General features: G+C 39.3%; 2 protein-coding genes and 1 long non-coding RNA gene across 3 annotated transcripts; 1 reads left to right on the forward strand and 2 right to left on the reverse strand.

The window, feature by feature from the left end:
* Positions 1 to 535: 535 nt before the first annotated feature.
* Positions 536 to 2809, reverse strand: LOC145233035 (uncharacterized). Its single transcript, XR_013861001.1, has 3 exons — positions 2758 to 2809; positions 2362 to 2424; positions 536 to 1920 (listed from the first exon to the last, which is right to left on the reverse strand). It is a non-coding gene; the product is annotated as an uncharacterized LOC145233035 (long non-coding RNA).
* Positions 2810 to 5631: 2822 nt separating this feature from the next.
* On the forward strand, positions 5632 to 8833 carry LOC145238158 (uncharacterized). The gene is made up of 3 exons (XM_080101240.1): positions 5632 to 6610; positions 6921 to 7093; positions 8385 to 8833. Exons 1-3 carry the CDS (start codon positions 6139 to 6141, stop codon positions 8640 to 8642), a joined length of 903 nt encoding a protein of 300 aa, XP_079957366.1. The 5' UTR covers positions 5632 to 6138; the 3' UTR covers positions 8643 to 8833.
* Positions 8778 to 13044, reverse strand: LOC145238149 (uncharacterized). The gene is made up of 7 exons (XM_080101229.1): positions 12622 to 13044; positions 12285 to 12437; positions 11810 to 11999; positions 11280 to 11366; positions 10074 to 10225; positions 9591 to 9722; positions 8778 to 9336 (listed from the first exon to the last, which is right to left on the reverse strand). The coding sequence occupies exons 1-7, from the start codon at positions 12989 to 12991 to the stop codon at positions 9308 to 9310; spliced, it is 1113 nt and encodes a 370-aa protein (XP_079957355.1). The 5' UTR covers positions 12992 to 13044; the 3' UTR covers positions 8778 to 9307.
* Between the last annotated feature and the right edge of the window lie 1436 nt (positions 13045 to 14480).

Raw genomic sequence — 14480 nt, forward strand, 5'->3', positions numbered from 1 at the left:
AATATCTATGACGTGTAAAATATAGTTAAAGCCCTAAAGTAAATAATTAAACCTGCAAAAGATGAAAAACCTACAAAAGAGTAAAACCTGCAAAAAGAGTAAAACCTGCAAAAAGAGTAAAACCTGCAAAAAGAGTAAAACCTGCAAAAGAGTAAAACCTGCAAAAGAGTAAAACCTGCAAAAAGAGTAAAACCTGCAAAAAGAGTAAAACCTACAAAAAGAGTAAAACCTACAAAAAGAGTAAAACCTGCAAAAGAGTAAAACCTGCAAAAGAGTAAAACCTGCAAAAGAGTAAAACCTGCAAAAGAGTAAAACCTGCAAAAAGAGTAAAACCTACAAAAAGAGTAAAACCTGCAAAAGAGTAAAACCTGCAAAACAGTAAAACCTGCAAAAGAGTAAAACCTGCAAAAGAGTAAAACCTGCAAAAAGTTTTAAAAAAGTAAACTATTCTCTTGTGAAAAGAAAAAGACGAAAAAACAACAAAATACATATGTTTTTGTGAAATAATATTCTTTTACCCGGTAGGCTATGTTAACATGTTAATGGTATAAACTAAATTTATTTGTGAACAATTGCTACAATAAAATATGTTTAGTATGCTTTAAAGTAGCGCACTAATTAGCAAGTTTCGTTTATCGATTGATAGATAAGTTGATCGTCTGCTTCGGTAATCACCACAAACATACACAATATATACCTGGCGAAGCGAAACCACCATCGTCCCTGCGCGGCCGACGTAAAGGTACACAACAATAAAACTTGCCTCAACTAACTGTCTTTCCTGTACCTTTCGCAAATTAGCCTATAGAAAGCATAAAAAGTGGAGTCTGTCGTGTTTTTCGACCATCTAAACATACACGAGCAAAGTTGTTGTAAAAACAACCGCCCGATAATGAATATAAGTAGAGTCAACCAGGAGTACGGAATCGAATTACGTTAGCCTATATACACGAAAATAGAAAAAAGGGAGTGACCAGCAAATTAAGCGACAGTTACTATGATATAATTTGGCACGTTGTTATAGTTATCATATAGGAGTTATAGTATCTCGGTGTTTGATATCAAAGCCTCGGCCTCTTCTTATGGAAGATGCTAAGACCCTGAAATACAAACATCGGATAAGTGAAGCTGGTCAAACCCAAAACCACACGTCCCTAAATTTACATTTAATATAGGCGCAACCGTTTGTTTAAAAGAGACAGTGATAATTACAGCGTATAACTCAACAACATCGCATCACTGCCTCTTGCCCATCGAGTCCTCCCCAAAAGGACCCAGGTGTTTTTTGACGCAGAGATGGGGCTGAAAAAAAGTTAACAACAGTTTGCGCCCTATCAGGGTGGATCGCGGGACTTTTCTGGCAAAATGCAAAGCCGGTCTCCTCGGACCCAAGAGCCTGGGTCTTCATTGGAAATAGCGGTGTCCGGTACTCGATCCCGCCTGCACCGCGGCCAATGCAATGCGGTGGAGGCCATGCCAAGGCCGTGTTTCTGTGCGCTCCTTATTTTAGCTGAAGCCATTTAGCCACGCACCACACCTAGCTATAAAACGATCTAAGCTAAATTCCCTACGTGGTGCGCGAATCCCCAACGTACCCCGCCTATGTTAACTATAACCTACCCCTAGTTAACGAGTGCCACTCTAATTAGCCCTGGCGCCAACTTGCTGACATTAGTAGCACTCCTGGCGACTTGGACCTTGCCTTCGTCCTACACGGACTAAGGCATGGTCGCTCACCCTATGCGACGCGAGTTAGCCTAGCTTAGGCCTAAGCGATTCCGATATCCTGGTTGACGCACGACAGACTCCCTAAATCTACTGACAAGTGTAAAGTGTTGAAGTTCAGTGATGGCGGAAAGTTGCAGCAGATGGACGGAGAACTGATGGAGGATGATAGGAACGCAGAGCGAAGGTGTAAATCTGAAATAGAAATATTTCATTAGCATTTTCAAATGCTTTCATGAGCAATTAAGCATTAGCATTTGATTAAAAACTTATATCAATCTAGTATGAATAACTGTGCTAACGCATTAGGTATGTATAATTAACACAATAAACGCGATTTATTAAACAAAACTTAAAACATACGTTTATCACTGAAAATATGTACAGAAACACATTTAATCTTGAATGTACCCGGCTAATAAACAATGAAAATCTAGATACATTTGTAAAATCCTACAAACATCAACTAAACATTTAAACTACAGCATTGCATTGACTGAGCAAGCTAAACCGAAAACTAAACGCCACGCCACGAGCGCTTTCCACAATCAGTGCCGTTCTACAAAAGCGCCGGTTTGTTACGTCATAAAAAGCGCCTCCGCCTTGTTTCGAAACAAACTGTAAGAGAGAACTCACCTTAATATGGCTGCGAATTGATGCTTGTGGTGTCTGGTGTTGTAGTGTTATTTGGATTGAAATCTAAAAATATAATTACATTCAGTTTAGTTTAAAGTTAAGTTGAATTGGATTTACTCTATAATGTTGCATTTATGGTTAAGAATTGTAATTGTTTATTAACAGCGTGAACTACTTCTTTGTTAACAAACTGTTTACCAGTCATCTTCAAAGACAACAGCGTGCAATTATGTCAACATTTTAAGAAAATGTAAGCCATAATTTCTACATACATTCTAAACTAGATTAGCAAATCTCTAAACATTAAAAATATTTTTTAATATTTACATGCGCTTGGTATTAAGCTGATACAAAGCTTTTAAGTAAGCTAATAAACAAAAGAGACAATATGTTCACCTTACAACACAGCCAGCCTTCCACCTCCGCACACCGCCAATTCCACGAGACAAATGACTTTGTTTGAAATCGACCACAGCCAAAGTCAAGCGGTTATGACGCAATCAAATTAGCTCAAGCGTATCGATCAGTGATGAGGCGTGAAATAAAGTTTTAAAATTTGGGGCTGGCATTTTTGTACATTTGCAGTTTTGGTATTTATTTGCAACAATCCAACAATGTCAACTGACAAGATACAGATTGCACAACGGCGGTTTAAAAACAATGCATTTGTTTGTTTGTTTGTTTGTTTGTTTGTTTTTTCTTTAAGGACTCGTGTATTATATTTTATGGTCACCACAAGGTGGATGACGCCAAAACCAGGTGTTTTTTCAGACGTTAAAACGGGATTCGTACTCGTCCTGGGTTTGAATCTTAAAGACAAATTGCGGGTTTAGGGGTCACTTTGTTTCTTTTAACCAGCATCAAAATGCATACATTTTTTGATTTAGGTACTAAGTTAAAAAGTAGAAGGCAAATGTTTATCTGCTTTGGGGCATGATTGTGCTTTACGTTAAACGAATGTTGTTCTAAGGTGGAAACAAACTTGACAAAATTAAACTGCACTTTTCAACCAACCTATCAATTATATTTTTGCGGGAGTATGCGTTCGATTCTTTTGCATCGTTTTACCCAAAACCGAGAAAATCCAACGTGGCTTGTTTTTAATATGTTTGATTTATTGTTGCATGAGTTCTGTTGGTGTATTGTAAATGACAACGTATTTTGTCTATGCTTTAGCAAACAAGCCATGCAAATTGTGATGTTTGGTGTGCACAAAAATAAAAATTATATTCAGTCCTTTTTTTCAGATATTTTTCTCTACATCTATTTGGAATACAATACTCAAATGAGTCGCAAGCTTCAAGTGCATTATGTATTTTTAACGCCCTTCCAGGTGCTCCACATGTCATGAGTCTGACCGATACGTGTAATACATGCGACAGGACATGAAAAATGGCGGACGGCGCGACTGCCTCGTTCGACAGCCTTACGACCGTCTCAGTTGGCTCTCTCTACAATCAAACCGACACTTCTTGTTCATGCAACGTCAATTCGTGTCTCCAGTAACCCGTAATTAGCTGCTTTGAGCTTTCCTCGCAACTGAATTGGACATATGGGCCTTTTTAAAACGACATTGTTTGGGCGGCAGTAGCGGTGACCAACTTGTCAACAAATTGGATTGACAAATAAAATCGGAATTTCGATGAACTATATATTAAAGACACAATTGAAACAAAGTCATAACGCAGATTTGTTCAAGTTTTATAACGCAGATTTGTTCAAGCATTTATATTTTTCATACTTTTTGACGTTGGTGGCACTTTTCTTCTTCCGTTAGTTTTTGAATTTTTTATCTATCCCAAATCTATAGAATTTTACTTTGTTTTTCGTGAATGTGCATTGTTTTATTAATCGTAAATGTAGGCATGATCGACAGGTCTCTCGCGAACGACGTGTTGACCACACCTAAGAGCTAAAGTGTACAAGCGATTGGAAAAATTGTCAAATTAATTTAGAATATTGTTATCTTGGTGGCGGTGGCGAGTATCATTTGTCGATAAACGTTTATGATTATAAACAGCGCTACAATGCAATAAAAAATCGCGAGAGTGAAATATACGTGAGCGCCAAGCATGCCAAGACGCCAAAAGTGTTGAAAAAATATGTGACTTTTTTAAATTTATGTTTTAATTAGACTTATATTGAGACAGACAGCATGTGCTACATATGTAATCCAATACTTTGCAATACCGTCGTCCAAATAAATAAAAAACAGGCGCCGTCAAAAAACATAACGTCCTCGCCAAAGCATTTCATTCACGTCTCTTACGTAATACACGCCAGACCGACGGACGTTCATAAAATCCTCGCTGCCTCTTGAAACGGCGCGTCACGGAGCTTGTGGCGAGGGCCCAGCACTTCGCGAAGAGCCCCTAGTACCGGTGTGGACGCAATAAACTGGTGCAGGTGACGCCGAAACTGACGCGACGCGCGCTTCTAGTAATCACTTTCCAGACTGGTTTGATGTCTGGCGATTTGAAAGAGCTCGAGCGCCCATCAAAGAAAATGTGCAGCTCGCAGCATCTGTCGGTATTTATTGAAACAAAAACTTTATTTTTTTTAGCGAAACAAATAAGGGAAAAGAAACAACTTTGTTACCTCAACCACCACTTCAGAATAGAGGAAATTCGGTCGTTTTTAAATTTCGAGCCAAGGAAAATCAAACAATCGAGATTTGTTTTAATTCGCAACCAAGTACAAAAAAGCGCTTCCAACTGGATGTGAAGGCCACTACCGATGGAAAAGAACAATGAAAAAACAAACACTACTCGCGGTGTGTTTCATCGAGCTGCAAAACATTTAACCTTGCCTTTCAAGTTCGGTTTTACATTCGGTACATCCGCTGCCGTCGAGGTGCAACAAAGCCTTCGTTTTCCAGAGCGTCGCCACGCGCGCCACGACAAACAAAGGCTGTGGCGCTTGCAACAAAGTCAATCTATCTCTCTTGTAATCCCGCGCCTCTACTTCAAGGGTCGGGCCCGAGCGATATTGCTGGTGTAGTGGTCAGCGCAGACGGCGTTGCTGACCGGCGCGACCGACTGACCGGCCCGCCGCGACGGCTATTGTTGCGACATAAAATGGACGGTCCTTACCACGCGCCAAGGTGTCGGTGCGCGGCGGTTGCGGGCCACACGTTTGTTGTGCTTTTTTCGCGTATCGCTGTAGTGTATAAAAGCCAAACGCAGCGGGGGAGTGGCATCAGAAAGCGGCCAACATTCAGCGATATAGGAAATATCGTAATATGAGAGCGCAGCAGATGTTTAAATTATATAAGTTCCTGAGAGTTTTTTTAGGAGAAGAACTTTTTATTATTTAAATTGCAGTGTTTATGAGGCTTACACTTTATAAGTTTTAGCATAATAATACGTTAAACGGGTTATTTAATATTGGTTTTGTATTGTAACTCGAGAAATTATTAGCAAACTTTAAATCGTGGCGAATTTAACCCATAAAGCAGTGGTTCTCAAACTTTTTTTGTTGCGACGCCTCTGGGAAAGTTTTTCGGACTTGCGACGCACCAGCAAATAAAAGTTAATGAGGAAACTTATTATTAAAGTTGTGTTTATTGTTACAACAACAAAAAGCCACGAAACGGAACTATTCTGCGACGCCCTTGGAAAATTAAAACGACGCACCAGGGCGTCGCGACGCACAGTTTGAGAACCACTGCCATAAAGTGTAAAGTTTTTTTATGGGTCAGTTCTTCAATTTTTTTACTTTGTGTTTTTTAGTGATCAATTGTTATTGTAAAATCTGCTCAAATTAACTCAAAGCAAAATGAAGCTGAATTTCTCAATCGACGTAATCCTTGGCACCTGCAGCGACGCAAAGAAAACGAAACTTCCAGAAAGAAAACGCTCAAATCGCGAAGAATCGTATTCCAACGACTTCTACACAACACCAGGAAACTTTACCGTAGAATGGAAACCGCCCTATCAGAAACGAATCAAAACCGAATTCGAAAACTCGTCTACAAAACCGTCAACACCCGAAGTTCAACACCGTTTCCCATTTATGCCGAGTTTTATCCCATCGGCTGGGACCACGTATCCTACCGCCTCAAACCTGGCTGGACAAAATGAGCAGTCGCTTGGTAGTGATTTCGGATGCAACGTAAATGTTAGAGTGAGCGGCGGGGTGAAAAGTTCTAACAACCAACTTAATAACTCCTTCTCGTCTGAATGCCATTCCTCTTCCGACGACAGTGAAATAGAATCACGACTTGGCGGCGCAAGGCTTCATAATTCGAGTAAGCAAACAAATTTTCAGTTTATTGCTTATATATTTTGCTTAAGAGGAAAAAGTTTATCTTCAATCAAAAGACAATGCACTAAAAGCCGCAAGACAATTATTTAAATAATTTAAATGAACACAGATAATCCTCAAAGCATTTGTAAATAGTAGTTGTCTAGAAGAAGATTATAAATCTGTGTTATTTTTAATTTACGCGTTTGGTTACATTTATACAAATAAATCGGAAAGTGCTAAAAATGTTTACAGTCGGTACATTTTATTCCAATTTATTAAAGCGGTTCCTAAATATTATTTGTTTTCCGTAGATAACTCCAAAAATTCCTCCACTGATTCTGAATCTAAACAAACGTCCAAAAGAGGGAGCTCGAGAGTCGGTCGGCGTCTTTTCACCGGATTTCAAATCCTCGAGTTAGAAACAGCTTTCTCCATGAAAACTTACCTCACCAGAACCGAACGAGCCTATCTCGCACAAAAAGTGGTGAGTATTTTTTTGGCAAAAATTAAACAACCCCAATAGGGTATTATGTTTGCTATTTTTTCGGGGGCTTAAAAATTATAAGTAAAATTTCCAAACCCAAGCAATTTAGCTTGGATAGATTTTTGAACATCATAGTCAAGTTTAGTGGGCGATATTTTCACAATGTCATTTACAAGTATTTTTAAAAAGAGGAGTATAGTAGAATGCTTGCTCAACAAATACTGGGCAGGCAAACTTTCCGCAAAAAATCCAGCGATGGTTTTATGATCATTTGTGCATCGAGAAACATATTTAGTACGTTCATTGATCAATTATATGTTAATTTTCTTTATCGTAACAACTTTACAATTGCGGTTACGGCGCCCGGCAAACGTCATCATACGCAATACGCCGCGCGACAACAAAACATCGTCTGTATCGGCGACGACGTTATTGTTCATTAACGACTCATGACATCGACGCGATCGCTTTATTGCCGCCGCCGATTTGATCTCTAAACCCGGCCAATTCCCTAATGCGCGGTAATTACTCGAGCGGTGCCGCAATCACCTGCAATAAAGCGACACAGAACGACATCACCTTCTGTCCCTCGCGGGTCACCAAGATTTCGGCATGTGTAAAGGCATTCTGCCGCCTGTGCGTCGCCCTTGGTCACTTAAAACGCAGCCGCCAATGCACCCGGCCTTTGTTTTAGGGCTTGCATTGTTCGAATAGCGCACAAGTGTGAATTCCTTTGAATCCGCTCTTTGGTTGATCCGAAATTTGTAAAGATGGTTTGACTTTGAAATTGAGCGAAAGTCATTTTTTTACAGTTGCCTACATCAAGCAAATAATCAGACGTTAAGGATAAAATACATTAGAAATGATAATTAGCAAAATAATATTCCATTAGGTTAATGTAAAAATGCTGTTGTTGGAAGCGATAACTAACGAAATAAAATTCTTAAAACAAAATGGCGGATGACCGAAAATCACGTGATTTCAGCCTAGCCAATTGCGGCGAAGCGACGCTTGACTCGTTTTAATTAACTTCTAATCGGATTAAGGGTGTCGCGCACAGCTCTCGCGCTTGTCTAACTGTCATTGAACAAATAAACAATGTCGGTTGAAGGACAGGGAGTGAAATTGACTTTTTTGCCCCCTGACCCTGAATTTGATTAACCTTATAAAGTCGGCGCCAAAGATCTTTCCTAATAATAGCGTTGACGATTTACTTAACCGAAACTTACATTAGTTTTCCAAGTTTCTATTTATGTGGACCTGTGGCTAAAATACGGTTGTACATTTTCAGAATCTTACAGAATGCCAGATTAAAACCTGGTTTCAGAATCGACGCACCAAGGAAAAACGCCGGGGTCCTTGCTCGGACGATGACGTCGCTGTTAGTGAGGATGTTACGTCATCAGTGACGTATCAGTCGAAAGCTGTGCGTGTACCCGGACACGGAATCCAGGTGCGACCCACTTATGGACCACCGGACAAACACCTGCATGCGGCGATAATGGACTTTCTCAAGCGAAAGTCTAACGAAGAGATCACCGTCTCCTAAAGTTTCCAACTTATTGTATTAATAGTCGATCTCGTTTTTTTGTAACTTTCGATGTCAGTTCTTTTGCTGGCTGCAGCTATTTTTTCGTACTTGCGATGTAATAATATTTTTGCCGGAATGTGTATCATCCATCGCTTGCCGTTGGCATTAAATTATTTATTGTGCAAAAAATAAATGAAACAAAAACAATATTTTTGTAAGAATGCAAGTGATGGTTTTTTGTTGTGGAAGATACTTTTAGAAAACAGGATCCGACGCCAAACTACATTATAACTGCAGACAAAAATGGGCTCACGCAATAGAAATGCTGCAAAACTTTATGGTTGCACACAAGTAGAACTAAAACACAGTTATAGTATACGTGATAAAGCAATGCCCCCTGCACAAAGGTGTTCAACTATATACATCACGTTTAAGCAGGACCTAGTGTAGATCCGACATGAAGTTTTACAGCCACATATGCTGTTTGCACAGTTTATTGGTAAACAAAGTTAAATAAACGCGAAAGAACGAAAATGTGCACAAAACGAACTACAAAGTGGAAAGGAAGTCGCATCGAACAGTGATGATGAAACAAGTGAAAAAATAGGGATATTGGTTGAACGCTCAGGGCAATACAGTGTGTGAATTATGCTCTCACCAGATGACGCCAGAGACAACGATGTTTAATTGGCATGAGCAGTTCGGAATGGTTCTGTTAAAAATATGGACGAGTTACAAAAATGCAAATAAAAGAAAGTGAGTATGTTTTTTATTGCAATAAAATAGTAGGATGTAAGTGTCATTTATAAATACCAACATTTGTTGAACATAATTTTAAAGTTTCTTTGTTTTTTTACCAAGTTTTTCAAAAAAAACGTTTAATTTTTGGTATTGTAGCCAACATTTTAAAAAATTTGCCAAAAATAAAATAAAAAAGTGATTAAAAGTATTTGTTAAAATGCTCACCTGTGGAACTTAATGCGTGAATTGCCGAATCGGGGCTATGTGTGACAATGTGATTCGGTGCGTCTGTCACCGGTGCTGATTTAACGCCGTAGAACTGACACAGCAAGGGGAGCAAAGAGTTTTGAAGCATACCTGATGAAAAAAAACACACACAAATAAACGACAATGTTCACGTGTTGATTCATTTAATTAGGCAAGCGGCCCCTTTAAGCGGATAGCTTGATAAGACAATAGCACAGTTTAGGTGCACAAGAAAATATATGAAGTTAGTTAAGATGTCCACAACCCACAGTATAGTAGCCTAAAACAATAGCTAACAATGTCCCTCACAGTGCACCCAGGGACCTTGTGTGTGTTTGTCCAGACACATGAATAACTTAAATGATAAAATTAATTTTAAAAATCTTGAAAAAGTTTAAGCAACCAGCCAATTACAACAAAAAATCCATTTTCAACGACTTAAAAATCGCGGCTTTTACGTACCGGGTTGGTATGGTCTGAGGGTTGCTGTGTTCTGCATAGCTTGTCGAATGTACATGGAATTGGAGGTAGGCAAGACTTGTTCCAAGGCAGCGAAGTTGCCGCTTTCGGCCAAAAGCTCCAAACCCACAGCCGTCTGTCGCTTCCATTTTGTTCTGAGAAATACACTGTTGTTAAATGCTAGTTCGGAATACACAAGTCAAGACACGAGAATTATGCTTATAGAAGCTCTAACGTACTTATAAACAGAAAAATTATGACTTTTGTCATGTAATTGTTAAACTGATGACCCATGAATAATATTTGAATGCTTTGTATTACAAAACATATATGGCACCATAAATTCATTCCGGTCTAAAAATTGGACAAAAATTCGCAAATGTTTACCATGTGCTATAGAACGCACAATATAAAACCCAAACAATAATTATTTGCTTTACTAATCGATTTGCGGAAAAACTGTAACAAGCATTTTCCTAACATCTGCGAAGAGGCTTTTATAACGAGCACTTGAGGTGTAGCAATTAACGTCGCACATTCAAATTAACCCAATACATTCCCTCATAATTGGAGCAACGGGTGGCCGCAATAAAAGCCAATTCGCGCGACCAAATTCCCTAAGTGACTTATTAGGCATCTCCAAAGCGCTGCTATTGCCGTAAGACGTTCAAATCATTTGCTTGGCTATTGGCTTGACACGCGCGGAACCCGTGTATTGTGACAGGTGTCGGGTCCCAGCGGAATCGCAAATCGCCCCGTTTGGACACTATTAAGTCCCTCGCTTGTGTATTATTGCGCTTTATGAAGAACCGTCTTGGCACCTGTACCGCAATACAATATGGTGCCGGTTTCCGCATCTGTTCTTAACATGTTACATTGGTAATAAATTGATGTCCAGATTGGCGGAGAGTCGTTCTATACCTCCATTATCAATTACTTTAATGTTACATGTGTGCCAATTGCATTTTATTGAATAAAGCCGTTTCATGGCAAGTCTAAGCAAAGAAAACGCTCCATATAAAAGAAAATCGCCGCATTTTAATTATTTTTAACTAATATGAAAACCATTATTTTAGAGATATTAAACAAAAAAGGTGCACAATTCACCGTTTATAATTTTTTAAGAAGAAACAAAACGGACGATAAAACTTTTCTGTTCAATGGATATGGATTTGTATTTGTCTATTTCTGGTATTTTCAAATTTTTACCTGCGGTTTTGATACCAGGTTTTGACTTGCGTGTCGGACAAATTGAGTCTTTGTGCGAGATCCATCCTGTCCTGAACTGATAAATATCTGTAAAAAATAAGTTAGAGGTGAACAGGACATATGCATAGATTATTATCAAGCTACGCGAAAACCACAAAGAAGTTAAAACAAGCTGAAAGCCAAAGCTCCAAAATAACGCTTACTTTTTTAAAAATCGGCATGTAAATTCGTTTGGTTTTTGGACATTTTAGGCATAAAAACTCGTTTAAATAGTGTCAGAAAATCCATTAAACATGCACGCGAATTTATTCGCCATTGACATGTTTCTTAAAAACAACACAATAATTTTGCAAGGTCGTGTTTTTTTTTTTTTTTTTTTGAAGATACATATCATTTTTTGGGAAGAAACATGTATCGTTTAACACGAAAAAGACACACATTTTTAAGGATACTTTTATCGTACACAAGCCCCCTCAAAGAAGCCCGGTGCGCCCGGAGCGCCCGCGGAATCATTTACAGTGGAAACTTACTTTTGATTGTCAAAACTCTTTTCCAACTGCATCAGTTGATCATCAGTAAAGGCGGTTCTTGCTTTACGCGCTTTCTTTGTCTTCATAGGAATCATTACCCTTTCCCTGCGTTTTGCAGCAGATCTGTGTTCATCTTCAACCGTTCCGTTTCGAGATTCCCACGTTTCTGGTGCGTTGGATAGCGACGTGACTAAAAGCAATGACCGTGTTAATGAGAAGCGACGCAAGAATGTGTGAATACATTAAAAATGTTCTACACTCGCATCATACGGTGTAAAAACGCCCAGCCCAGCAACAACGAACTTTAAACGCACACATTAAAATCATTTTGGTTCAATTTTTGTTTTGTTACTTTTGTTATATTTTATTCAACAATAAATCAAAATCGATAATAATAATCTAAAATTATTGCTTTGCCCTTTTTATCTGAATTGACATTTTTTGAGTAAAAAATGAATTTTAAATGCAAAATTACCTTGTTCTGGTTCAGGACTTTTTTGCATGTCGGTCTGACCAGGATATTTTGTGCCACCAACAAACGGAACGAACATCGGATTTGGAGCGTTCGGGGCACGCAAATTCCACAAATTAGGCATAAACGGATTTAGGAAGAGGTTTTGGTGAGCAGCTGAAATACACAAGATAGGTTTTATAATGTGTCATAGTGTTCCACATTCTTGATCAGAATGCACAGTTTTGTAGGATATGATATCATAGTTTTCTTAGTTTAAAATATATTCATTAGCTAAAAGTTATGAAATCAATCTTTGTAAAGCCAAATACGTTAGAAAAAAAATCGAAATTTTCTTTACCCAGTTGGCCGAATGCCATACGTTGCTCGGTCCCAAAATTCGGGGGAAATAACCCTGGATGATGAGGTGGGGAGAAGTGTGTGGGTGTGCGCTCGGTGCAGGGTGAACCTGACGAGGTGCTAAAAGTGTGTGAACCCTCATGGGGTGACGGGGAATCCCGCTTCTGTTCTGGGGACCCTCTCAAAAACCTTGGATCAACCCTGGGTGGGCTCACGCGCACACTGGAGGGTTTTTCTTGTTTGAGAAGATTTTCTATTGAGAAGCTCGTTGACTTTTCTTGATGAATCTTGCGATCCGCAGCGTCAGAACCCGAACAATCCGTATCATTAGACATTCGCGTTTCTCGTTTTGATGATGTTAAGCATTCCATTTTGAACTATATTTTGTATTGATGTGCAAAATCTAAAAAACACAATACATATTAGCCTTCAATTTTAATGTAAATTAATGCCACAGAAAGGCATATAGATCTATGTCACTAGGGTGTATTGATCGTATCCACTGTTCAATAAATAGCAATCTTTAATGGCAGAAATTTACCAAAAAAACACAAAAACTGGACATTGTCCTTCAATCCAAACACTGTAAATTTTATCCTCAAATCTAAACACCCAACTAAAACTTTCCAGTTTTTTCTGCAAAAACAACTAACGGTCTACAAAAAGTCTGATCTATGTTCTTGTTTAATAAACGAGTCTAAAGCCCTGGTCCACTCGGGTTTTAGTGTGTATGATTAACGCACTACACACAGCACTGTGAGAAGACGAATAGCTGTGTGATTATATATACGCAGCAGAGATTTTTTCACCGCTTGCCTTCTCTTGCACGGATTAGTATTCTAATCCTCATTTTTTCACTTTTTGATTGACAGCCGCCTGCAATTCCAAGAATTCATGCAAGGTCGTTCAGCGGCTGCGGCTTTACCCACAACAAATAAATTCTACATATATTTTCCTTTTCGTAAAAAGTGTTTTTTTTTTTTTTTTTAATGTATTTTTTAATAAAATACAGCTTTAATGACTACACACTGTCATATTTTTTTTGTTTCGTTTCAATGATCTGACACTTATGACATATCCTTCGGAGAACTGTAAACAAGCTTTTGGGTAAAATTTAAAAATCACAAAAATGCACAAAGCAAAAGGCACTACTGTTACTGTACAGCGATTTTTAACTGTTATCTACTGGTCACGCGCGGTAACCTGTGTACCATTTTAACCTAAACGCGTCTGGACATGATCTACCGCAGCGCAATGAGGAAACTACAAGGTAAAATGACAATTGCGTTGTAACTGGCGTACAGTGAACGATCTACAAATGGCCGCCACCGTATACTTATGAGCTTACCGGGTGAACGAGGGGCAAATGGCGAAAAACTTGCGCGTCCCCAAACGTCAGGGCCCTGGCGTATATTCTCACGAGAACGACCGTTTAAACGCCGCCCCCGAACCGACCATTACCCGCGACGGGGTTTATTAATGTTTGATTGTGCGCAGGTCTGCATAATAGCGCGCGGGATTAAATAACGTCTAAAGATATTCACCCATGACCGAGCAGCATAATTGCGCCGTGCCTGTTTTCCGCCGCCTAAATGTCACTTAACCTGTGAATTCGCGCCCTTCGTTGTCGCACAATCCACCCCTAACCCAGCAATGGGAGGACGGCCCATTGACGGCGTTGTCGTCACAATACCGAAGGATAAGCGACACACACAGGGGCGGGACGCGCTGGAATTTTCGTTGTTGTCCCCGGCCCAAAATAAAGTTGACCTTGTATTGAAAAGAAAAAATTGTCGGTTACATTGTTGACACTTAAAGCGCCAAATCCCACGACCGGTCCCAGTCGGGCTCCGATAGCCA

This window comes from Phallusia mammillata, chromosome 1 (genome assembly GCF_965637545.1).
Source record: "Phallusia mammillata chromosome 1, kaPhaMamm4.hap1.1, whole genome shotgun sequence".
NCBI classification, from domain to species: Eukaryota; Metazoa; Chordata; class Ascidiacea; order Phlebobranchia; family Ascidiidae; genus Phallusia; species Phallusia mammillata.

Coding starts and splice junctions, on each gene's coding strand:
- LOC145238158 (XM_080101240.1), top strand. CDS start 6,139: ATGAAGCTGAATTTCTCAATCGACGTAATCCTTGGCACCTGCAGCGAC. Junction 6,611..6,920: donor CGCAAGGCTTCATAATTCGA/GTAAGCAAACAA, acceptor TGTTTTCCGTAG/ATAACTCCAAAAATTCCTCC. Junction 7,094..8,384: donor CCTATCTCGCACAAAAAGTG/GTGAGTATTTTT, acceptor GTACATTTTCAG/AATCTTACAGAATGCCAGAT.
- LOC145238149 (XM_080101229.1), bottom strand. CDS start 12,991: ATGGAATGCTTAACATCATCAAAACGAGAAACGCGAATGTCTAATGAT. Junction 12,000..12,284: donor AAGTCCTGAACCAGAACAAG/GTAATTTTGCAT, acceptor CATTGCTTTTAG/TCACGTCGCTATCCAACGCA. Junction 11,367..11,809: donor AAGAGTTTTGACAATCAAAA/GTAAGTTTCCAC, acceptor TATTTTTTACAG/ATATTTATCAGTTCAGGACA.